The 26,500-nt window shown below is 42.9% G+C and overlaps 2 protein-coding genes across 2 annotated transcripts in view; one reads left to right on the top strand and one right to left on the bottom strand.

The window, feature by feature from the left end:
* The first annotated feature begins 6,467 nt into the window (after window positions 1–6,467).
* On the top strand, window positions 6,468–22,545 carry LOC307076059 (beta-1,4 N-acetylgalactosaminyltransferase 2-like). The gene is made up of 12 exons (XM_079736908.1): window positions 6,468–6,525; window positions 9,620–9,753; window positions 10,124–10,267; window positions 14,426–14,532; window positions 14,730–14,767; window positions 17,152–17,218; window positions 18,440–18,553; window positions 18,767–18,853; window positions 18,974–19,155; window positions 19,324–19,467; window positions 19,557–19,785; window positions 20,528–22,545. The coding sequence occupies exons 2-12, from the start codon at window positions 9,620–9,622 to the stop codon at window positions 20,710–20,712; spliced, it is 1,431 nt and encodes a 476-aa protein (XP_079593034.1). The 5' UTR covers window positions 6,468–6,525; the 3' UTR covers window positions 20,713–22,545.
* The window catches only part of nr2f5 (nuclear receptor subfamily 2, group F, member 5), a gene marked incomplete at both ends in the record, with an annotated part of 21,722 nt that continues 16,980 nt past the window's right edge, over window positions 21,759–26,500 (bottom strand). Inside the window, 2 exons of the mRNA XM_079758692.1 lie at window positions 21,759–21,888; window positions 21,952–22,030. Coding sequence (XP_079614818.1) covers window positions 21,759–21,888; window positions 21,952–22,030 — 209 coding nt within the window. The remainder of the gene's footprint in view (window positions 21,889–21,951; window positions 22,031–26,500) is intronic.

Below are 26,500 nucleotides of genomic sequence, written 5' to 3'. Positions count from 1 at the left end.
CCACCTTTTCTGATTAAAGTTTAATGTAACAGTAAGCTGGCAACACCTCAACTGCAAATGAACCGCATGGAGATTACCATGGCAACCGGTCAAACAACACGGCGATCTGCGCGCGCATCCGCCGTGTTGATAGGGAAATAACCCCCCCATTGAACGAAGTTAAACCGAGTGAGCGTGCCGTTCACTGACACCAGAATGAACGAGTTCACAGTAACGTTCATCAGGCAGTAATACAGTACGTTCAGTTCACGTTCGCCCAAAATATGAACGAGTTCATGAACTTTCGTTCAGTGAACGCGTTCAGGCACGACACTGGAGCATAAGGTGTGGTGTAGGGTGGTGGCTGGGGGTGGAGGACTGGGTGAGGTTGGGTGTGGTGTAAAGTTACGGAGGTGTTGCTGCATGTTGGGAGTAGTTCTCCCCGGTGTTGTCGTATCTTCTTGGTTATGAATGGTTATGTAAGTATTGATATAAATATACATCCATGCTGCAGTGCTTCAATGCATTGAATTAAAAGCATGACACAGCCCTGTTCAGGATCATTCCTTGTTCTAAACCAGGTATTGGATTATTTTTTTGCAATGTAATCTACAGGAGCATTTCTTTGATCACCAGAGTGGTTCTGGTTACCTGGCATGGAGGCTGAAAACTGTGCAGTGCAACTCTGCTCAAGAGATCAAGAAATCAAGGTCCAGCTTTTAGGATGGCCCTAAGACTCATCGCAGTATGCATTCACCTGTGAGGCAGTTGTCAGGTGATGAATGCAATGAAGCTATATCAGTGATGAGGCACTCAAGTGACACAACCCTCGTCCAAGACCAAATTAGGGCAACATTTCAGAAAAGGTAAAAGGTTGTTCAAGACCCAGCCACAGCTTCCACTGTCCTAGACCTTTTTCCGAGATTCCTGGACACACCAGGCTTGGTAAGAAATAATGACTTGTTGACAGCTTTGTTCTGTCTTTATTTGTTTGCTCTATAATGTATTTTTTCCTGTCATATTTTGTGTTTAAGCTCGACCAAGACTTAGAATTAGAATACTTAGAATATGCTCTTTGGTGATGAAGTAAATTCCTCGCTAAATGGCCAACATTCTTCAAACCGAGGATCATTGCGGAGTGCAAAAATCTTCCTCAAAGTGTGCACGTGGATGACCTCCTTTTGTCTGGCCAACAGGAATCTGATGATGATGATGGGGGTAAGTGTAAATGAGAGACTTTAGACTACGCATGCCTCTAGGGCATTTACTGTATTCCATGCATCAAAAATAATTAAGAGCCTGATTTTTTTTTTTTTAAATCTGATTTCACTCCAGGGAAAGTGTTTAAGGCAACACTAAGAGGTTGTTGAACATGGCTGTTTGTGTCATATCAACAAATATCTGTGATCCAGTTTTTGTTTTCTTTTGTCTTTATTGTGCAATCACTATTTTTTACATTCAAATGACATCACTGCAGCACAAATATACTTGTAGCCCAGGTTGTCCTGAAAAAAATCATATTCATAGTTATTATAATACTTAAGTTGCTTAAATATACCTATACCAAAATGCAAAGATAATGCCCCAAGTGCCTTAATTTCAACCCAATTGTTTTTAGCCAATGTATATTACAATAAATTGAATTTCCTGCACTCATTTTTTTAAAGAAAAAGTATTCTAATACGGTCAATGTTCTGACTTCAATTAATATTGTCACAAATTCAAGCTGCTGTTCTGTAAGATTGCTGATTTACAATTGATTTTTTCAGGCAGCCTTTGGTTTCCTTTCATTTAACATTAACAATCAACAAAGCTATCTAGAGCCAATTCAGAGTCTCTGTAAGTGAACATTGAGAAGACATTGGTAAAGTCATTCAGGTTACTGCAATGGTGTTTTCATTTCTTTCGTTAGTATGGGACTGTGAGGTTGCCGCCATCCCAGATCAGCGCAACGGATGCTGCTGTCCGCCTGGTGAAGTTCCTTAAGGTCTGTTCTTAGAATTGTGTTTAAAGTATTTTAGTAGTATTGGGTTCTCAAGGGCTGATAGTAATTTTGTGACATGGGGTGTAGCAGATTTCTTCTTTTGAAAAAAAAAAAAGGTTTCTAACAAGTGCAGCTCTGTCCTAATTTGAAATTAATTGCTTGTGAAATGAAAAAAAAAATTGCTCCTCTAGTCATTGAAGATTGTATCCTAATTCTAGGAAACAGTGCTGGCATTCCGCACCAAATCCCAACATTTATTCCATGGAATTCATTCTCTCCCTCTCTATTAGGTGGGGAGAAGCATGGAGACCTTCCTGAAGGAAACTGGCCCTGCTCAGCCCTTTCTCCTGTGTGTTGGAGAACAAAAAAACAGCATCCAGAATATCTACATCATCCTGGACCAAAAGGCCATTCCCTCCAAGACGCAGACTGGAGTTGCTGCCTTTGACGAGCTCTTCAGTGCACATTTTGCTTTTGCTGTGTCCTATGATGAGGCACTGTGCAACTTCTACACCTTCATCCAGACAACCGTGTATGGCATTGACGTTGGCAGTGTGAAGGAGAGCCCTCGGTTGAAGGAAATTTGAGCAAGACTTCTTCACAGTTCATTTTGAAGAGGAACTCATTTCTGACTTGAAATGTTTACATGTTACATTTGCAAGGTACAGCACAGAAATTGTTCATTGTTATGTCAACATTTGAAGTTCCAGCATGGATTGTACCCAGGAAGGTCTTTGTGTTTGCGTTGTGGAGAGGCTGGTTGTTCATTTGTTTTTTGCACATTCTTCGGTTACCAGCGGTACTTATCTTAAGCACATAAGGATGGTGGTGATTCAGATTCCATCAGTTATGTTGAGTTTGGTCCTGCAACTAATGTTGGAGCTTCTGTTTAACAACAAGTTAATGTAGATCCTCCTGTGACTGTCATTACACACATTCCAATGGATAAAACGAAAAATACTAGACATGTGCAACTCTGTTATTGCTCAACTGCAATCCTCAGGAGTTCCTGAAAGTACGGTGCAGGGTTTAGTTGGTTCAATGGAGGAACTGGTCGATGACATCCATGCCCATGCAAAAGAAACTGTTGTTGAATGTTTGTCATCTGAAGCATCCAGAGACACATTAGAAAAAGTTCAGGAATGTTTTGGTCAGCTTGAAAATCCATTTTCATCTCTTAACACATAATCTAAACGAAAGAAGCACTTAGAAGAAAAATAGAAAATAGTGGAACCAGTGGTGTATATTCTTCATGTGCGTTTTGATACACGCAGAGATAGAACAACAGGAACATATATGCAAGTTCCTGTAAACGACAAGTTAATGTATTGTGGCAACCCGGCCCGGGCCAATTAAGGACATGCAGAGCACCTGAGGAACAGGTGGAGAAGCAGGGCTTAAATAGCCTGCTTCTCCACTCATTCGGGGATCTCTCAGCCATGTGGCTCGGGCAAGGAGAGACCGGGACACAACCGTGGATTCCTCCCAGGTTTTCCGTTCTTTGTGTTTTTTCAGTGAGAGACCTTGTTTGATTTTGGAATAAAACGTGCCTTTTGGTTTTTGCCCAGCAAAGTTGTGTCCTGTTTGGGAGGAGGTTGTTCGCTCACCGTGCCGGGTTACCACATATGGTGGAGAATGCAGGCAACTCGACCGTGCAACGGGCCATTTTTTGAGTGAACGCCAACCAGCAGCCACGACACGAGGCAACGCGATCCCTTGGCGAACCCCAAACCAGACCATGACGCAGCCAGAGACGACGCCGTTGTGTCCTGTTTGGGAGGAGGTTGTTCGCTCACCATGCCGGGTTACCACAGTATGTACCCATAATGGGGTCTCTTTCATCTATGTTTAAGGAACAGGGAACTTTGTAACAGTTTCCAAAAAACTAAACCACACCAGGAGGGTTTTTACAGAGATGTAAATGATGGCTCCTACTTCAGGAACCACATTTTATTCTCAAAACAAGAAAATTCTTTGCAGATACAGCTCTACTACAATGATTTTGAAACTGCTAATCCATTAGGCTCAAAAGGGAATTCGCTGCATTTATTTTATTTTGAGAAATCTTTCCCCAAAGCTTAATTCTGTGTTGATGAACATACATCTTGTTGCCCTCTTTCACTCGGAGGATTTAAAGAAATATGGGTTTGATCCCATTCTAAAGCCACTTCTCAATGATTTAAAGATTTTAGAGGCTGATGAAATGCAGGTGCCCTTTCAACCCACACCTTTGAAAGGTTCAGTTTTTCAGGTTACAGGTGACAACTTGGCTATACATGGCCTTTTTGGTTTTGTTGAATCGTTTAGTGCAAAGTAATGTTGTCGCTTTTGTTTAACTGAAAAGGGAGGGATGCAATCAGTTTTCAGTGAAGATCATCCCGGTTTACCTCTATGTTCTAAAGCCCTTCGTTCAGAACACTGTGCATTTGGTGTAAAAAAAGCATGTCCTCTCGATTCCCTCCAGCTGTTCCATACTTCAGACAACTACGCAGTAGATATAATGCACGATCTACTGGAAGGAGTGGTGCAGTACGAGTTGAAGCTTGTGTTACAGTACTTGATTTAGAACTCAATATCTGTAAGCTCATTGTCAGAAAGAATCATGAGCTTTAACTATGGATTTACACAGAGAAAAAACAGGCCAAGTGGGGTAAAGACTGGACGATGATAGCAACAATCATGGCCTTAGTGCTGTTCAGTCATGGTGCCTCTTGCGCAATACCCCATTGATGTTTGGAGATTTAGTTAGGAGGAATGATAGCTGCTGGAACTTGCTGCTCCTCTTAATACAAATCGTCAACATTGTCTTTTCACCTATTGTAACCCATGGTATGACTTGCTATTTGAAACATCTGATTTTCAATCATCACAAGCTTTTTAAATCTGTCTTTCCAGAGCGAAATCTGCTTCCAAAGCACCACCACATGATACATTACCCAAGGTGTATTAGAAAGATTGGGCCACTATTACACATGTGGTGCATGAGGTTCGAAGGCAAGCACAACTTTTTCAAAAGGTCTGTGAAGAACTTTAAAAACATCACAAAAACACTGGCAAAGAGACATCAGAATCAGTTGGCTTTTCATTTTGAAGGTTTTTATTTTAAAAGATTCCAATTTGGCCCCATTACAGAAGTCTTGGTCAGCAGTTTGGAGGGCAGTGAGGCGCTGAATGAAACTTTCGATTTGTCTTGTGTTTCCACAACTTCCTGGCTCAAAAGCTATGGCACAGAGTATCAGCCTGGGATGTATGTATGTTCTGGTGTTGAAAATTAGATGCCGTTCAACAGGATTGTCAGTGTTATTGTAAGAGATGCCAGCGATTATCTTCTAACTTGTACTGTCTCAACAATGTATTTTGATGAGCACTTAAATGCATTTAGCATTGAGGAGAAAAACAATGTCTTTACACTGATGTGTGTAGATGATCTGCTGTACTACAGGCCGTATGATGACCAAATGTTTATTGTCCCATACTCTGTTTTCGTGTGACTCCATGCTGTACTTGTTTTTAAGAATGTTTTGCATTTGTGCTGTACCTGCCTTTAATAGACAATATTTTGTGAAATGATTTTTTCTTCTTGTATTGTCTTTTGCATTGTGGTTTTGGCTGGGGGGGGGGCGTCCACAACATTCAACACCCTCAGTGTTATTTTTTTTACACCTGTAATCGTTGATAAATTGGAGTCCAGTGTAGTTTCTAGTGTAATATTAACACTGCTCAGTGCAGTCTGGCAGTGTTGATTCTATAACACTGACACTAGTGTAGAGTATTATTAACACTACTCAGTGTTGGCCAGTGTTGATTTTCAACTCGATTTAGTGCGGAATTAACTCTGTAAGTGTAAAATCATTAACACTTTCAAAATATCACTTTAACACCGAAAAGAGTGGATGCATATGCACACATTCTAAGTGTGCAATTTGACACTAGCGATTTTGCAGACCACTGATCACTTTTAAAGTGTCCTAGTGAAAGCAGTCATATAAAAGCGAGGCAAACCGGCTATTATCTTTTATGCTGTTTGTCTATGGAGTTCCCTTCCTAAAAACACAAAACGTGCCCCAACAGCTCTGTTTTAAAACTAGACTGAAGACTGTTTTTACTCGCCTTTTGCTATATGCCAACTTACACTCTGTTGTATGTCCTTTTACCTTTTTTTTTTTTTAAATATATGCCTATCTGCACTTTTAACTTTCCTCTGAATTCTTACTTTATATATTATTATTTTTATATTTCTACACTATGATTACACTATGATTTTTTTATGCTTACACTTGCCTTTTTTGATTGTATTGTTTATTTTATGTTTTTAACAATTGTTATCATATCTTTTGTTAAGCACATTGAGATGCACTTGCATATGAAATGTGCTATATAAACAAACTTCAACAAAATTTACCTTACCTGTTAACCTACTTTTCAACCGTCTACGTGATATATTCATAGCTCAAAAGTAGACTTCGTCATCGATGTAATATGATAGCCTAGGTTGCCACTTCCCTGTCTGTGTCTCAATAGGACCCACTCGGTTACTTGATGCACTTGACTCCGTGTGTAGGGTAAGTCATTTCAATCAGATATGATGTTACTTATTGTCGATTGATGTAGTTTGAATATTAATCCTATTAAATAATATTGTAGCTTTTGCCCTTCTTTGTGTATCACTTTATAGAAACACCAAAACAACACACTCAGTTTGATTTGTTAGACTGCTAAATAGGCAGACATCTATAGTCTTAAGGTTTATGTCTTTGAATTCTCGTAAATATGCGCTATTATCAATGTTGGGAAGGATACTTTTAAATTGTATCCAGTTACTATGGGGTCAGAACAGTCTCATTAATAATGAATGCACAGAGAAGGATTCACAAATGTATTTTGTGATTTATATATAAATTACCCTCTTCTCACAAATATATTTCAATGCACACACAAATGGATAAATGTAAAATAAATCCATAAACAAACATGTTTCACAAACACATTTCTGATCCACACACAAATGTGTCTTGTTTTAAATAAATTTGATATATAATCCATAAATATATTAATTTTAAAAATATTTGCAATTTTCATCAAAATGTATTTGGATGTTACATTTATGTACAAACTGCTTCTCATTTGTAAACTTGTTTGCGTTTGTGTGTGAACTGGTCTGTATTGACATATTTTTGAGACTCTCCTGACGTGGCTGGATTCACAAATGCATTTTTTTCAACAAGGAACTATCAGTAGCCAATCAGATGCCTCCCTCGTTTTCAGCCAATCACATGACTGCAGTGACTGGGTTTTTAGATTGTCGGTGCCGTTTACTACTTTAATGGCACCGACAATCCCAAACCCAGTTGAAACTAGATGGAAAAAGTGTTTAGTTCAAAACGTGACACAGCTTGACTTCTTCGCCATCTAGAGATTGTTATGTACGATCATTCAAAAGCCCAGTTATTTCCCATAGACATTTGACGGAGGGAACAGGGAGGCTCGGGAGTTGGACAAAAAGGTATGGGGCGGGGTAAAGCGGTAAAGATAATAAAGTTGGGGAAAGCGTCTGTGAAAGTAAATAATCATGGATATCCAGTGGGCTTCATTCGTTGTGCAGTTATTGATTTTTTTTCATACAGTTGCTGACTGGTCGAACTCCTTCTCCCTCACCCTTATCCTGGTGCTGAATGTGTTAAATGCATTGGCATTTTTATGTGTTTTTTCATGCATGTGTTGTCCAAATATCTAATAGACATTCCGTCTATTGCGCGCGGCTGAGCGGGTCCTTGTTACGTCCAAAAAGGCGTATGCTCATTAGAACTGGATCGGACCAAGTTGCGTCCGCTTCACATCTCAAGCGAACCGCACCAGGGTTCGTTTGGAAGCGAACCGAGACCACACCTTCAGGGAGGTCTCGGCTGGCTGATTTGGTGCGCATCAAAGTGAGATGGTTGCATTCACACCAACGTAGGGTTGGATTTAGTGATTTGTTTCCGCGATTCAGTTCGCGTCATTCAGTTCGCCAAGAGGAGTCGTTCGCGAATTGTTCGTTTGTTCGTTCAGTCGAGTTTCCGGTAGCGGAAACTGAATGGTGAATCGAATCATGCACGGTTCTCTAAGTCAGTCAGACTCAGCCCTTCCCTCGTTCGTTCGTTCAGTCGAGTTTCCGGTAGTGGTGAATCAAATCATGGAATGAACGGCTCAGACTCAGCGCCTCCTTCGTACTCATTCTCATACGTCAACATTACAACTTTAACCAAATGCAGAGGGATGGGGAGTGTAGTTGATTATTGGATGTTTAACATCAGCAAAATAATAGACTTGATTTAGCAATGATGGCGGGGTTCCCGGGTGTTTTAGGGTCTCATAAACAGAACCCTGTGCAGCCCAAGACTAAATCTAGCTGCCAAAATTAACACTGCCTTCAAAACGAGAGCTGGTTAATTGTGACAAATGCATTAAACTGTCATCAGACAACGCGGTTATATGCTATTGTAATGACCTCGCCGGTGAAATAACGATGTCCAGTAGAGTTGGCTCGGTCGCGAACGAATCAGTTCGAATGAACAAATCTTTAAGACGAACGAACCGAACTGGTTCCTCTCTCATTCGTCTCGTTCTGGCTGACTCGCTGACAGTTCGTTCACTCACTGTGTGAGTGGTGAGGAGGGACCGACTGAGAGACGTCATGACTCACGAGAGCCAGCCAATCGTATGCTGTTCTAGGGCTGAGTCTAGGACGCTCGCGTTGAATTTTAGTCATTGAGAGACAGAAATCAACCGGTTTAATGGGGAAAAAACAAATGGGCTTAGTGAGCGAGCTATCTACTATTCACATTGGCCATCTGTTGCATGGACGTATTTAAAGGATGCATTGTACATATTTATAATTCGAAATTCGTCCCAGCCTTTATACCACATTTTTCACAACCTACCAGCTCTCGTTGTGAAGACTAGTCACCGCGCAATTCGTTTCAATGGGAATCGCGACAGTATACTTTCAACATAAAGTGTACACATTTATCAGTTGAAATTCGTCGCAGCCTTTATACCAGAAACTCTATGGTCTATAGTGTAGCGACCCTGGGACATTTAAAGAGTTTGTGTGTTATGTGTTGCATTGTATTTCGTTGTCCGTTATGCCAGTTGTTCTATGTGCATGGAACTTTAATGTAACAAACCAGGTCACTGAAAACCCGTAACCAACCTCAAAAAGCCACACTAACAACAACCAGTTACCCGGGCAACCCCCCAACCCGGTCCCTTCAACGTGCAAGCCCCCACCCTCCTGTTCTTCCAAAGCCCTCCCCCAGCTGACCTGATGATTCGCCCCCCACAGTGATTGAAAAGAAGAACATTCCAATGCATAAATATAGAACAAGTGGCATAACGGACAACGAAATACAATGCAACACAACACACAAACTCTTTAAATGCCCCAGGGTCGCTGCACTATAGACCCTAGAGTTTCTGGTATAAAGGCTGGGACGAAGGGTACTTTTTCAATTCTGGCCGACAGGGGCCTTCCTCAGGCTGCTGGCTAACAACGCTAACAGTATTCCCACTAGCACTAGTAGCAGATTTAATAATCCAATCATAGCGGGACTAACCCAATAATTTGATTTTCTTGAGTGTCATGTAAACGCACTGAATGTCTTTCTGTGTCTCCAGATGCCCTCATTTGGAAGAACAGGTTTGCTACTGCTGCTGTCTCTTGTTATCTTCAGTGGGATGAGCTACCTCTGGCTCTCCTCATATGATACGGTAGAGGTAGAGGACAAGATTCAAGCCCCGATGAAAAAGTGGTAAGGCTCAAAGTTGATTTGAAAGTGCACGCTTGTGAATGTTCGGTCACTCTCAGTGCAATATTCATGCATTTACAAAGCTGACCTCGGACACCTCAAACCTTGGCTGGATGTGAAAATACATCAGTGCTTGTCAACATTTTTGGAGCAAAGAAATACCACAATCCCAATGAGAAATTCAAGGCACACAAACGTAAAGTCTTGGGGAAGGAATGATATTAATGATGATATTAATGATTAATGATGATATTCTTTTTTATCTAATGTTATGCTTATGTTTTAACTGTAATGTTTATTCATTCTTGAAGGAGGTTGCATTCATGAAAAGCACTCTATAAATCAAGTGTATTTTTATTAATATTACCTTTAGGTCCCCGACCATTGGTCAGGTGAAGCCCCCGGCTTCCTGCAAATGCTCAGAGAAGTCATATGATCTGGCAGGGAGCATTCCTACTGCCAACCGAGAAGACATTCAGAAACGACGGGCAGAGGAGTACAAGAAGCACAAGGCTAGGTATGCATGGCCACCAGTACCAGGAACAAAGGCTGGAACAAAGGGATAGTGGGGAGGAGAGACACTTATGAATAGTGTGTCAATTAGTGCTGTCAAGCGATTAATCGCATTAATGTCATAGTTAACTCGCGATTAACCACACATTTTTTCTATTCTAAATATCCCTTGATTTCGTGCTGCTAGCCTTTTAGTGAGATCAGAGTGTTGAGATGGACAGTTAGAAGAGAGACCCGCAGTGGTAGGCCTATCGTGAAACGTCAATAGCCCGGGCTTTTATTTGTTTCAATCACTGAACTTTCGAACAAAAATCTTGCTCAGCAAAGATGGGAACTACTTTAACATTTATTATTTAAACCAGTATGAATATTTCTACCGCATGTAGGCCTAAACACATTACCAGGCTATCGAATAACGCCTACACACACACACACACACACACACACACACACACACACACACACACACACACACACACACACACACACACACACACACACAAGCGGTCAACGCACTAGAACGCAGAGAGACGTCACACGAGACTCACAAACCTTCAATTATTATTTCAACATTTATATTTTTGTATTTCTTGTTTGTTTTGGTGTTGTGAGTGTGTGTTTGATTATACGTATGTGATTAGATTAGCATGTGTTTATGTTCATACGAGACTCGTATACGTTGACTATTAAGTTATCTAGGCTATACTAAGTTATAGGGATCCCTGTTGCCTCTCTTGTTGTACCTTTGTTTCATTCTTGACACACGTTGTCTCTTGGCTCTGTGTCACTGATTCTGGATGGACTCCATGGGCTGCTGCTGCTACTCTGTTCTGTATTAATACATTAAGAAATACAGATGAAAACATGATTTGGCATGCAAATATACTAGGTTGACAGTTTTAAGGCTCCCTATTTCTTTGCTTACCCATTTGTCGTCCTGCAATCCGCTGATAAGTAGCTGTGGCCGTGTTTCACTCCATGGTATACACTGCTAAGCTCTGCCGCTGCAATCTTGTCTTCTTCTGGTGAACCTTTTTTGGTCATGAAAGTTGCAATGGCTGCCTGTTTTTGTTTGTTTGATAGCACAACTTGATGTTTTTTTGTTTTTGCGTGAATTTCCAATGCGTTTTTCCCTTCATATTTTACGGAGATTTTCGCCAGGACACAAAAACGCACGTGGCTGAAAAATGGTCTCCCTGGGTCGGCCGTACCCATTCAAACTCTGAAGGTTTCGCCCAGTCAGGATTGAAACTAGTATACCGTTTTTATCGTACTGGTGGCTTGCATGTATTATTTGCTCCGTCTCCTTCCTCGTCAGTCTCTCCTCCCATTGCAAATGAAGACGCGGCGCTCGGCTCCACTCCCACTGAGTGACTTTCCTCCACTTTAATATGTTTATGTTTGTGTTCCCGCTCTGTCTGAGGAGCGCAAGAATGGGGGCGCGTGCCTGGGACGTCACGGTCACGTACGCATAGACGGGAAGAAAACGGGGACAATTTTAAGAGCCATAGAAGCACAGGAACCGTCTTAGACTACAGAACGATAGTAATCGAATGAGGTTTTGGCATTTTCCCCCCAAAAAACGGGACAAATAGTGTCCCGGGAGAAATTTCTTTACCCCCGGGACAGCTGGTGAAAAAAGAGAATAATTCTGGGAAAAACGGGACGGGAGGGAACACTACCGGTGGGCCGCTAACGTTTCGGGGCTGTCGGGCTGATTACTGCGGGACAACAATGTTGCGTTTATAAAAGTTCCTTGCAGCGCCGTCCGGCAGCCTGAGCTGTGCGCTGAACCTCTCACTCACTCAACAGACGCAACGTCGCAACCAAGTCGATTTTGTCTAGACTAGAGGGGAGTAACTGAGCAGCCCCTCCCGAAGTGGTAAAGCCCAGGTGGGCCTTGAACTGCGATTGGTCAGAAAGACTAACAGCGTTGAACTCTCGTGGAGGCTCGAACAGAGTGACACGCGCACGCGCACACGCACACGCACACGCACACACACACACACACACACACACTTTTAAAGGCCTACGTGCAGGTTAACTGGAAGTTTGGATTAATTGGTACATAAAACACTAAAAATATGTCTATCATTTATAAAATGTCTCCAAAATAGTGTTAAAGTCCAGTTTTTCTCGTTTTCGGCAGTAACGGGTGTTTTCTAACACCCTTCATCGATGACGTCACGTTGGGGAGACGTGGTGGAAGGTAGCCTCAACCTAGTACTAGAACTATGGCGTCTAAGAGGTGGCAAGAACCACAAATAACATGTATGATGGCCCACAGCAGTATAATTTCAAACCTGTCAGACGTGAGAGGGCGAATGAGGAATTGCCAAGAACTGATGGCTGTCAAAGCCAATTAAATGCATGGTCAGAGGAGAATGAGTGGAGAGTTGCTATCATTTAGCAACGCAGCAATGAGCGCTGGAGCTAGTCAATGAACAGCAGTGCATACAATAACGACACTATTTATTTGAAGTGAATAGCACCGAGTGAAAGTCAACGTTTTCTTTATATCTAGTGACAGCGATTATGTCGTTCAGATAAGTACCGGTAAACTTAGTCAGAAGATCTAGAAATAGAAGGAATAATGGGCTACCATGCCAGTCCCACCTGTGAAATCCCCCCCAGATAATCCCTAATTAAATCTTACCCCCGACGTTGCAATCAGAATTCCGATTAGTTATCCCACGTTTTGATGGTAGCCTACTAGCTCCAGTAACAACATCTTTGCCTAGTGCTTATTTCTTGGCTTTATTTTACCCAGTGTGCGAAATACCTGTCAATATTCGGGGGTCCCCATCTCCCGATTGTTGCGCAATACCGAATTGCATTTTGCAGTAGGCCTATAACATTACAATATCTCATGGATGCAAGACAATTAGTATTTAGCCTACATGACAAAGTCACACACGCACACACTTAAAAAAAATAATTCTAACAAGTTTGTGCGACGTGCTTGTTGTTATGTTTCAGGTGTAGCTAGATCTGGTATGGTGTTGTAGTTTTTCTAAAGTGACTTGTTGTTGCTAGACAGCAGGTGAAAAAACTACAACGTTTGCCAAGCCAAAAGAGCATTAATTGCGCAGAAAAGAAATTAACACCGTTAAAATTGGTTTGCGTTAACGCCCGTTAATAACGCGTTAAACTGACAGCACTAGTATCAATTGATCGATTTAATCAACAAATCTATTTCTTAAACAATAATGTCTTAAAGGGAACATATTGTACCACCAGGTGTGTGTCTGTGATTAGCCTTACAAGCCGTTTCAAAAATCTGCCTGATGTCATATTGGGCAGATTTTCGAAACGGCTTGTAAGGTTAATCACACTCACACCGGGTGGCATAATATGTCCTCTTTAAATATTCAAATTCAAGTTGTAAGATGGCCTGTTTGCTAAGACCCCAGGTTAATTGTTGACATCATCTATGTCAAGATTTAGATTTAGATGTTTTACCTCATCTTCTGAAATTGGGTAGTGGTCCATTTTATCAAAAAGTAGTGTTTAGCAGCTGCCCTAGCTGCATCTTTGTTTTTTCAACACAAGTTAGCACGTAAGCACTGCCCTGGATAGTTAATAGTAGGCTAATAGTGCCCACAAAATGTTAGGAATTTGTTTTTGTTTGCGGCTGTGCATGCCTACCACAAATTGAAAAGGGAGAATATTTTGGTGTCATCAAAATAGACAGAGAAGCCAGTATTTAGACTTGGCATGTTTCCTTATTGTTTGATGTCATATCGTGGTCACTTTATGACTTGGTACCAGGCCCGCCGCTCCCTATACGCAGAGTACGCCGAGTGCGTAGGGCACCAAGTCCCGGGGGGGGGGGGGGGGCACCAAAAATTATGGTTTGTAAAAAAAATAAAAAAATAAAAAAAATTCTTACATTATTTTTTCTTAATTGCATAACCTATCACTCAATTTCAGCAATTATATGTTTTTACCTGATATATAAAAAGAGGCTCCGCCCCCCCCGCTCGCGTAGGGCACCGAAATGGCCAGCAGCGGCCCTGCTTGGTACAGTAAATGTTACATAGTGTACATTAATTATTCAGTTAGAATATTGTTCAATTGACATTATTGGTTAAGTGGCATATGTTTCGTATTGGTTATTTGATTTGTGTATTTTAAAAAAAATTCTATCTCCTGTGTCCAGAACAAGCTCCATTTTGAACACACTCCTCTTCGCTCCACCCAACTCTCCACTGCAGTATCCCATTCAGGGTTTCACAGTACGCCCATTGGTTCCCACTCTTATTCCAGGTACAGTACGCTGCACTTCAGTGGTTTAATAAAAATCGCCCCGATACTGCTCTTAAGTTCAGTTGCTGTGCAAGTGCACTGCACAGATTTACATATTAAGTGCAATGTGCTTTTTCCTTTGCATCCTTTCGGTCTTCATTTTATGTTCAATGTATTCCTGAGGAAATAGTTTCACCCCGAAAGATATTTTGTTTCAGGTTTAGCGTTGCACAGAGTTCAAAGAGGCGGCTATAAGGTTGGTAGTAAAACTGTGGGTGTCAAGTCAAAATCGGGATACAAGAGACATTTCTGGATGTCTTGGAGCTACAGGTTAAATTTCCCTGGTTCCCTGTTACGGCCCACCTCTAACCAGCATCAACACAGGTCCCCCTTACTAACATAATCATTTGTTTCTCATCAAGCAATCGTTGAAATGTCTTTTCTAACCCTTTAATGACATGGCTTTGGGTGTCTCTTTATCAGGGTTTTCTAAGCGGAGCTTTTGGGTACTTTTGGGTTTTCTTGGAAGCACTGGTGCACCTCCAATATGTGTTTGCAGATGATGTCATGCCCGGGGTTAAACAACAGTTTTCTTCTACACTAACAAAAAATAAATATACAATAACTAAAGCATAATTTTAATTTGATATTATATTCCACTTCTGCCAAGCCCAGCTACATTTTCCCGGCTACATGTCACTTTATTCTATACATCTCACCTTTTTATAAAGTTATTTTTTCTTTCGAACAATGCAACTCTTTTCCAATATACTGTATTTCTGCGTTTCTTACTCTTCCTTCCTTTGATTCCACAGAGCTTGAATAAACAGAGTACTGCTGCTTGATGTTCTGCATTTCACTTCCTGCCTTCCTTCTGATGTTTGTGCAACATGGGTGACTGCAATCAACCAATTCAGTTTCAAAAAGTGGAGGACAATGAAGTGGAGTGTCCTATCGAGGCTTAAAGGGTAATTCCGGTTTAAAATGGATTTGGGATATGTTTTGAATGATAACGAGTTGAAACGTTCGTTTTGGAGCACAAAAAACGTATATAGACGCTTTCTTCAGTTGGCTGTTTATAGCCGATTCTATCAAAACACTATAAACTTAGAATGATGGGGGCACTGGTTAAGGTAAAAACTAAATCGCTATTTTAAACCACTTAAAAGGCTTAAAGTAGCCCGACACGTCTTTGGTAGTATAATAAGGGTCTTAACATATTAAACGAGGCATTGAGAACTTTGTAAGTGTACAGATTGTTTATTAAAAAGGAAATTTTATACACACAATACCATCAGTAGATCACCCGTCGACGCCATTTTGTTTTTAACTCGACTCGATAGGTAGATTGCCGAACACAGAGATTGTGACATCCGTCAGCAACACGCAAGCTCTGTGTTCGCCAATCTACTTAACGAGTCTTAAAAACAAAATGGCGTCGACGGGTGATCTACTGACGGTATTGTGTGTATAAAATGTCATTTTTAATAAACAATCTGTACACTTACAAAGTTCTCAATGCCTCGTTTTATATGTTAAGACCCTTATTATACTACCAAAGAAGTGTCGGGCTACTTTTAGCCTTTTAAGTGGTTTAAAATAGCGATTAAGTTTTTATCATAACAAATGCCCCCATCGTTCCAAGTTTATAGCGTTTTGATAGAATCGGCTAAAAACAGCCAACTGAAGAAAGCGTCTATAAACAGTTTTTGTGCTTCAAAACGAGCGTTTCAACTCATTATCATACAAAACATATCCAAAATCCATTTTACACCGGAATTACCCTTTAACCAGTAGATGACACGGTGGGCCTGTCGGCCATTGAGAGAATATTCAGGCGATAGCGTACAAATCCCTCCTGAAGTGTGTGAGCTGGAACATTTTGCTCACGATACTTAAATGAGACTACTACTACTGGGCCATTTCCAAGGCGTTTCGACGTCCTGATGAAGGGAAACCAGCGGCTCGGCTACTCCAGCCCATAATGGAACTTAAGGGCTGATTATGGTCCCACGTTGATGTAACGCGGGAACGTAAGGGGTTACGGACCCCTTACGTTCTTGCGGACCCTCCTTGCGTCCACCGCAAGGGCCTGACCTGCGCCTCCCAAAAATTGAAACCTTCCGTCGAGGCGACGCAGCAGCAAGGGCTGTGATTGGTCCGCTCACTAAAACCCGACGCAGAACCATAAAGGCTCAGGACTGCGTCGATGCATCTGCGTGGTCCTTGCGTTGCGTGACGTGGAGAGACGCTTTCTAGCCACGTTGTCAACTCTTTGTCGTTGTCAAATTTGAGCTCATGCCTTCTTAGAGATTGTGGGATTTCCTAAATTGAATTATAGCCACATATACCAGAAACACGTTGCTAGCTCATTTAATTTTTGTGCTATCAACATATTTGGCATATTTAGGCTATGAGTGGTGTTATGGTTTGAATCAATGAGCGAGTAATAATAATATTTTGGCAGTCTGATTGAACCAAGGCATGGTAGGAAAACGGACAACAACAGACTTTTTTGAGTTAAAAAGGTTTTGAGTTAAAAAGTATAAATATTCAAACAGACCTTTTTCATTTGAGCGCGGCTAGGTACTCGCTCAGTCACTCAATCACTCTCAACACACTTCTCCTTGTGTTCAACAGGTATCACTACAGGCTACCAAAGGTGTCCTCAGTCTAGGGAGGCCAAGTAAAGCACAGAGTGTCGAAGGTGATTAATGAACTCCATCACTTCAATGTGTAACTAAACCACTAATGTTGGGCCAGTTACTTCAAAAGAGTATTGCATTATTTATTGTTACTTGTTACTTGTTACTGTCATTTCAAAGTTATTAGTGAAATTACAATATTACTGTCTTTGAATTGTAGAACATTACACTACTTTTATTACGTTTACTTTTGCATTACTTTCACCAAAATAACAGGAAATATGGATTTGGTGTTCTCAATAGATCTTGTGTTCAATGCAGCTCATTAGACAGCAGGAGGTGATGTGGTATGGCATAATGACTGAGCTAGGCTTAAGGCTAACACAAGTACAATATAATGGTCGCAGTTATGGCTTATGGTGTGATACATTTTATAATAGAAATACTGTGGTATTCATATTGAAATCAATAGAGCTAGAGCCTACCACGGTAGATAAACAAAAACAACAAAAACAACAACAACATTAAGCCCCCTTTCTGGTTTGTCTAGGATGAAATAGAGTGGTTGACACCGAAATTTGGCTATTGGTCCTATCTCGGGTACTTGGCTCATTTCGAATCGCCCCCATCCTACTTCACAATGGCTGGCTATGACTATTCACAAAACTGTGTATAGTCATTAAAACAACCCTAAACGTTTGTTTTCAGAAATGTGAAATCCATCGAGTGGTTAGTGGTGTTTGTTGATGTTCCAAATCAAGTATTGTCGCGAAATACAGTTTCTGTCGTGTTTTATTTGGCATTTTGTAAATCCATTGATATCGGTTGGAAGACTCATTGCTCCTTGACCGGAAACGGAAAGGCGGGCTGGTTGTAGTCTTTTCACTCCGTTCTAGCCCTACTGTTGATACGGAGAACCGAGCGAAAAGACTACAACCAGCCTCTTAGACTCTGCTGCTGCCGTGATCTTCTCCTCTAGCAGTAAGAGGAAGGAACATTTGCGCAGATTTCTCCTCTGCGAATCTCGCGGTGTTGGCGACTTCGTATAAAAACAACACACGTTAATTTAGTTAATTTCAGGTTTAAAATGCATTGTATCGCGCGTTACTGAGATTTGTACAGAGTAAAATATTGCCTTTTTTTTTTTTGTAATGCCTTACATTACCGCGTTACAGCAAAAGTAATGCATTACAGTAATGCATTACTATTGCAACGCGTAACTCCCAACACTGCTTGTCACTGGGATTGACTTGTATGAAATATGAAATGTCAATAACCAATAGATGGTGGAAATAAATTGCTGATCTTGGAGACGCTCAGCCTAGAGGAACTCAACAAACTTCTGGCGAAGGTCACCTACACCATTCCTGTGTACCACATACACACCGGAGACCTGGGTACTCTAAGACCTTTTTAATTGATGTATGGGTTAAATGATGACATTGAAAGATACGTACTGAACAGAGGCTCAGGTTTAAAAATAAAAATGTTGATGTGATGTTCTCATTTTGCACTCAAAGCCTTCCAATATTACAGTGAATTGTGTAAAGTGTGTCAAATCTTATTTAGGCTGGATGTTTTTAATTTGTTTTCACTTATTTTTCAATCAGTTCACTTCTCGTATGAGCATCATGAAGCTGTGTTCCCCATTGCCATTCGGCAACCAACTGTACCTGTTCTTTTCGACATGGGAACAAGTATAACAACAAAAGTTTTTCCTTATAAATCTTAGATTTTTACATTTGAGTAGAATCATGAAACCTTACCTTCTTCTTCTCTCTATCCCCCCCCCCCCCCCCCCACACACTCTTTCAAAGACATTAGCGACCAAGTGACAGTCACCACCAAGTCCTTTATGCGCTATAAAGAGCTGAAGGTCCTCATAAGAAGTCTCAGACAATTCTACAAAGACGTGGTGCTCATCGTAGCCGATGACAGCTTTACTCCAGAAAAGATCACAGAAGAAAATGTTCTGCAATACATCATGCCTGGGGGACAGGTAGGCATATATTGGAACCATGTGCACACACACACACACACACACACACACACACTCACACTCACACTCACACTCACACTCACACTCACACACTATGTCTTTCTTGTGCTTGGACAATATTATAGTAGTCAAGCATTCAAATTGATTTCAAATCTTTCCTTTCCACAGGGATGGTTTGCCGGCAGAACGCTGGCTGTCTCTCAAGTCACCACCAAGTACTTTCTTTGGGTGGATGACGATTTTCTATTCACTGAGAAAACAAAGATAGAAGATTTGGTGGAGGTGATGGAGGCAACACCAGAGTTGGATGTGGTGAGAATCATATTACTCAATGACTATTTTCACATTATGAATAAAGCATGAGTAGGTTTGAAGTTATAATTTCTCGTTATCCTTCTTAGGTTGGGGGTTCGGTTTCTGGAAACCAGTTCTACTTCTCGATCGCCTATGAGGAAGGCGATGGTGTTACTGGAGGCTGTATGGACAGGAAGTCCAACATAAAGTTCCAATCATTACCAAATTACCCACAATGCTCCATAGTCAATGGGGTGGTCAACTTCTTCCTGGCTCGTACCGATGCTGTGAATCGAGTGAGATTTGACCCCAAGCTGAAGAGAGTGGCACATTCAGGTATGTTCCCGGCCATGTCTATGACATGTAGCTCTTGGGGTTTGTGTACATGCATCCACAATGAATGAGAATGGGGAGTTTTCTTTTTGCTTCACTGGCAGATACATGGCAATCCAAAGTAGGTCTTCAGTCTTTAAATGCTAGCTACCAACAGAGCTATTATAGAGGGAGCTAAACCGCTCCTGGATGTGAAGTTACCTCATCTTGCACAAGCACTAAGGCTAGACGACATGACACGCAAGGCTGAATCTCCTTCAATTTTTGCATAAATTAAATATAGGTGTTTCAATTCAGCAGGCAAAATATTTTGCATACGTTACATATTTCTGGCTTTGAGGTATCAGATGAATTGGACAGCAGTGCTTAGTGTTGGCAGCTATTGTTACATGGGTAGCCGGTCTAAATAAATATTGCCTTTTTGAATATGCCATAAAAAGTATGCCATAAAAACCACTACAACAATGAGAAATCATTCAGTTGTCATGTTGTCACTGGTGCGAGGACTTGTAGTTCCATAATGGGGCAGATATCCAATTTGTTTATTAACAATATCATCCAAATATGTACTGCCTAGATCTGGATTCATTATCATCACCTCACTTTTTCTGTTTCTTATTTTTAGTTTTCAGATATATGCTCCCCCGAGAGTACACAACGTTTTGGATGTACACCGGAAGCGCTCCTGCTACTTTATTATTCTGCTTAACATCCAATAATTGTTGTTTTGTTTTTTCCTCTATAGAATTCTTCATGGATGGTCTTGGCCAATTGATGGTTGCTTCGTGTGGCCATGTTTCCATTAGCCATCAGCCGAGAGGGGCCAATGCTCAATATGCTCAGTTCAGACACCCCGGAAAGGGTGATGAGCAGTATAAACTACAGCTGCACTACTACAAAAACCATCTGGAATGTATCCACTACGGATAGGAAGAACCCCGACGGATCCATACGCCATAAGAGAAAGTTATCTTCCAGTACTATGCATGTTTTCCCATAAACAACCACTATTGGCTTGAGTTGTTGCTACAGTAATAGCTTAATCATTTTCAGGGTTAGGGTTAGGTTTATGGTGTATATATATATCTCTGTCATTCAGCAAATTCCTGTATAAAAGTGACAGTGTGGGTTTAAAGCTGTAGAATGTAACTTTGTTTCATCAATGCATTTTTTATTTAGAAGTGTTGCGTTCTTGAAGAAAGTAGTCTAATCGGGATCGCTTTGAACTCACTTTATTTGTAGTTTTAAAAGTAGTAAGTATTTCGGTATGGTAGCTATGAAGCAAAAGGAGGGGAATTGTATTTACACGCGTGTGAGCAACAAACAGCAGGCCTCTCTACCTAACTCCCTAGTATGGACTGCCGGATGTTTCTGATTTCGTTGGCTCCAGGCCCTGCTTTAATACCGAGTAGGCATGTCCTATGTGTCGTATTGGCTCCACCCTCCTCACCTGTCTAAAGGTGCTGCCATCTGTGGCTGGAATAGTTATTGCAGCTTATGTCCTGCCCACCTTGTGGCTATATATAGTAATTACAGCTTATGTGTTTGATCTTACTTCCTAGTGGCTATGTATGGTAATTACAGCTTATGTGTTCGATCCTACTTCCTAGTGGCTATGTATGGTAATTACAGCTTATGTGTTCGATCCTACTTCCTAGTGGCTATGTATGGTTGCCCATGTGCTTAAAATACGTAACAGAAGTAAAGACACTTATGTAAAAAAGACACTGGTAAAAGTACTGATTCAACCTCTTTATTGAAGTAAACACAGAACCTCACGATATATTATGTGGCAACCCGGTCCCGTCGTGTCCCGCCTCCCCCCAAGCAATACACGTCTCTGTCGCGAAAGCAGCCGGCAACGGCGAATTTATTCAAGGTAAATTATACAAAAGGGGGATTCTCCCGTCCCGGTAGAATTAGAAATCAAAGTCTGGGCTCCCTGAGCCTCTGTGGACGTTCCGGTCCTCGCTCCTTCACTCTCCCTCGATCTTGTCCCGATCGTGGGAGGCGGCGATCCGTCTGGGTGGCCCGTCGGCCTCCTCATGTCCTGGTCTCTCGTGCCGTGGTCCGTCCGGGAAGCGAATCTCGATCCGGTCCGCGATCCTATACTGGACCCACACGGTTCTTTCTCATTAGCCCGTCTCTACTGCCCTTTATCTGTCTCACCTGCGTCTGGCCCCTCTGCCTCGCAGGTGTTTCCCCTTTTCCTTGAGTTGGGCCGCAACGATGCGGTCCCCGGCGCCCTCTGGGGGAGAAGGGTGGTAGACCCCCTGCACCACCTGTCCCCTAGGCTTCCCTGGCCGCTGTGTCGGGACCGGGTTGCCACAATTAATATATTTCGAAGGCTGTTATTTGAACCATTCTAACTTCAAATAAAATAACAATACGATGATCATTAACATCTCCCTTAAATAAGACCACGGATTTGGAATGTCTTGTCGCTGCTCTTAATCTGCTCCGTCTGCAACGTTTGCTGGTTCACTTCCATCCATCCTCAATAATCAGCCACTAGTTCTCCAATAGACGCCATTTCTCTGCGATGAAGTCTCCCTCTTCCCCCTTCGAATATAATCACTGTGTGGGATAATTTTACTGTACCCTTAGAAGGATAATAATCAATGTCTTGCCTTATGTGCTATATGAAGAAATTCTTGCGTCTTTGAAATCATTGAATCGTCATTGAATGTTGTGGCCTGGGGCCAAGGTGACACGAGGCAGCCTCACCAAGAGAGATTCAGATAGACAAAGCATTGATACGGTTTGTTTAAGGACAGTGACAACCTCTGGTGTGAAGAGTCTGCACAGTTGCCTCCAAGGCTTTACTAACAAGATTGTCATGTACGTTCTTTGTCTTCATTTTGTTTTTTTTTAGTTGTCTGATCTCCCCCTGTCCACGAGATATTCTGAGACTTATCCCCTAATGTGACAGACCCTGCCACTCCCACTCCGGTCACTTCAATCCCCTCACCTGAGATTCCCTGTCATCCCACAAGTTCCCATTCTGTCTCTCTCCGCACGTGAGCTGCAGGCTGCTTGGCACGTGCGCACTCACCAACTTGTCCAAGTAACTTGTCCGACAGGCCAGCTTTTATATAGCAGTAAGAAGTAAGATGGTACTATGTTCATGCTCTAGCATTGATGATGTCATATTTATTCGCTGAATCAGTTCTACCACGGCAGGACCCCTCTTCCTTGGTGGGGGCGGGGAGGGTCACTTCCATGGTGAGGTCACCAAGGAACTCTGGCCCTGCATCGAATCATGGGAGAGGGAGAGGGAGAGGGAGAGAGGGAGAGAGGGAGAATACCTTTATCTTAAAAGGCCCCATGGCATGAAAATCTCACTTTATGAGGTTTTCTAACATAAATATGAGTTCCCCTAACCTGCCTATGGTCCCCCAGAGGCTAAAACTTGCGTTTGGTGTAAAACGAGCACTAGGTGTTCTGCTCGCCTTTGAAAAAATGGAGGCTCAAGCGCGCTGATTTGGAATGTGGTCCCATTTGTCGTCATAAAGGATCTAAGCTTATGCCCTTTCCCTGCCTTTCCCGCCCAGAGAATTTGGCCCGCCAATGAGACATGACCGTGCGAGCACCACGTGTGTGTGTGTGTGTGTGTGATTACACACACTGTAACGCAAGTGTTTGCTGTTGGTGTTATGCCGCATAACACGTCGGTTCTTTGACGTCTCTTGTATTTCCACAACAAGACTGTAGTTGGGGTTATCTCAGCCATGGTTGAGAAGGAATTTGGGGAAAGGAACTTTGGCTTTGACTCCCTGAAGTATGAACTGCGACAATCCGCCGGTTGCCGTGAGGCACCACCGCCGCTAGGCACCACCGCCCGGCATCAGGCAGCTGGCAGCAGGCAGCGCGCGCTTCAGTCTACTTCAGATTGATGTGGAAGTGGAAGAACCAGAGACGTCGGAGAACCCGACAAAGTCGTTTTATATTCATAATATCGTCTGGAGGCGCACACAGCTTTTGGCCATGATAATATGTATTAAATGATACAGATATCTATGCATTATATTATATTATTTGGATATAGAGCTCCAGGACTGTAACGCAAGTGTTGTACACTTCCTTGTTATTTGAATAACCGTTCTGCTGTTGGTGTTATGGCGCATAACACGTCGGACTCTCGTCTCTGGTATTTCCACAACGAGACTCGTAGTGGGGGTTATCTCAGTCATGGTTGAGAATGAATTGGGGGAAAAGGAACTTTGGCTTTGACTCCCTGAAGTACATGAACCACGACATGGAGGAGAAAGGGATTGTTGGCCGCGAATGTCTCCCGCTTGAGCCCCGCTTCCCGCTGCCGAGGGACCACCGCCTTGGCGGTGGTGCCTAAGCGCTGACCGCTGCCGAGGCGGTGGTCACTCGGCAGCGAGGCTCCGGCGGGAGACAACCGCAGTCAATAATCGCGGGCAACAATCCCTTTCTCCTCCATGTCGTGGTTCAGTCTACTTCAGATTGATGTGGACGTGGAAGAACCAGAGACGTCGGAGAACCCGACACGGTCGTTTGAGATTCATTATATCTGGAGGCTCACACAGCTTTTGACCGTGATAATATATATTATATGATATAGATATCTATGTATAATATGATATTATTTAGATATAGAGCTCCAGGACTCCTGCGTGTTCTAGAATATTTACAGAACACTGCTAAAGATACACACCCACTGTAAACTGAGCGCATGGTACCGTGGCTGCAAGCTGCTCAGGGCCACACCCCCACCCTCCTCCTTGACCCGCCTCTCTCCTCCTCATTTGCATTAAAGCTACAGACACCGAAACGGCGCATTTGGGGAAAGCTCAATGTGCGACTGGCTCGTAGTGGCTGTAATTCTGCACCACGGCAGAATTTCGGGAACGTCTTCAAATACTGTGTTTGGGGCCTACTAATATCTATATTAAAGCATCCATAAAGTAGCATGCCATGGGACCTTTAAGAAGATACAAGATATGATAGAGAGTCATGGAAAAAGACTGGAGAGACGAAAGAGAGGGACGAGGGAGAGAGAAAGTGGGATGAGGGGGAGAGAAAGAGAGATGGGGGGAGAGAAAGAGGCAGCATCTGTACTGGCTTTGAGGAGGTCAGCCGTGGGACAGGAAACTTTGTTAATCCCATCACCCAGGACTCCGTGGATGTGGACAGCCCGCCCCCCCCCCCCCATTGCTTATCTATCCCTCATAGATCTAGGTGGACTTGTGATGTCAGAAGAGGCAGATTATGAAAACGGCTTGTAACGGCCAGTCACACTCACGCCTGGTGGTATAAAACCTTTAAACCCACCGACATGTGAGCTACCTTAAACCCACCACCATGCTCTGTCCCTGCTCAGTCTGGTGGTCCACTGCACGCATGACCAGAGTCCTCGCTCCAAGGCGGGCCCCCACCTCAACCCCTCAACCCCCCTCTGCCATTACCATACGGGCAGACCCAGGGGGCGGCTGGGCGGTGGTGTTGGGTGGTGTTAGGGGGGGGGGCGGGGTCAATGGAAGGTCCTCGCCCCCGACCAACCAACTGGAAAACTCACAGGTTCAGATGTCACGGATAAGCTGCCCTATTGGCCGATTGGTCAGACAAATCTAATTAGCACCCCCCTCTTGGTGGCCCACCCCTCTTAAATCACCACCCATGGAGAGTAGGGGGGCCTTATATTTCATTTCATTCATACCTGCGACGCTTGGCTTCCTCCCCACGCCCACTCGGACTGGTCTGTTAAACGAGACCCCCCCAGACCCGATTAAAGCTTAAGTCTTGGTGTTGGGGGGGTGATGGGGGGAGTTTACAGCCCGTAAGATTATGTGTAGGGTAGGGTGAGGGGACTTCTTAAGAGAACAGTGCGCCAGACCTTAGAGGGACTGACGTAGGGTGGTCCCATCTGGTCTTCTGACCTTGTGGTCGGACTCAGAACCGTACTGCTTTTCTTCTGCGTCTCTGTCCTGCTCGTCTGGTTGGATGGTCGGGTATTGATCGTAGGTGTTTGGTTGAGTCTCACTTGATAAATGTAAACGCCACTGATAATCAAAGTCACAGCTCACCTCTGTTTCGGCACCGCATGGTGGAACGAGCTCCCTGCCGACGTCAGGACCGCAGAGTCGCTCACCAGCTTCCGCAAAAGTCTCAAGACTGACCTGTTCAGAGTTCACCTGGACTCTGAACAGCCTCCCACCCCTCCTACACACAGATTGTACACAGTTGTACCTCCTGGCACCTTAATGTAAGCACTTAACGTATGTCGTACTTAGTTATAGTACTTAGTTGTGGGGCCTCTCATCCTAGCTATGTTTGGTGTATACAGTGAATGGGTAGTGATTGTTAGTGCTTGGTACTTGGTTCTACGACATCCTTACTGTTCCGACAGCGATGTATTGTTGTTGCTCCGTCATCTGACAAATGTACGCATTGCAAGTCACTGTGGAAAAAAAGCACCTGCTAATTGCCGTGATGTGAATGCATATGATAAGGTCTGTCACGTTATGGACAGTATCAGACATGTTTGTGGTTTAAAAGAAACCACGTACAACCACGTAGAATATTGACACGGCACTCATCGGACCGAACGCGGACCACCTTCCTAACCGCTTACCTTACAGCTACTGTAACCATGGTTACCGTTGACCTTCTAAAGGCCACGCCGTCGATGTCATCCCCCCCCCTTTGCCTCCGTGACCTTCCTCGCTCGGCCAGCGTTTTGAATGAGATG

This window comes from Pollachius pollachius (assembly GCF_949987615.1).
Source record: "Pollachius pollachius genome assembly, chromosome: 1".
NCBI classification, from domain to species: domain Eukaryota; kingdom Metazoa; phylum Chordata; class Actinopteri; order Gadiformes; family Gadidae; genus Pollachius; species Pollachius pollachius.
Note: the sequence above shows the minus strand (reverse complement) of the source record. Positions and strands in the feature narration are given on the sequence as shown.

Excerpts from the sequence above, each read along its gene's own strand:
- LOC307076059 (XM_079736908.1), top strand. The coding sequence starts at position 9,620 with ATGCCCTCATTTGGAAGAACAGGTTTGCTACTGCTGCTGTCTCTTGTT. Across the intron at positions 10,268-14,425 it reads TACAAGAAGCACAAGGCTAG|AACAAGCTCCATTTTGAACA; the intron begins GTATGCATGGCC and ends TCCTGTGTCCAG. Across the intron at positions 18,854-18,973 it reads TCTTTTCGACATGGGAACAA|ACATTAGCGACCAAGTGACA; the intron begins GTATAACAACAA and ends ACTCTTTCAAAG.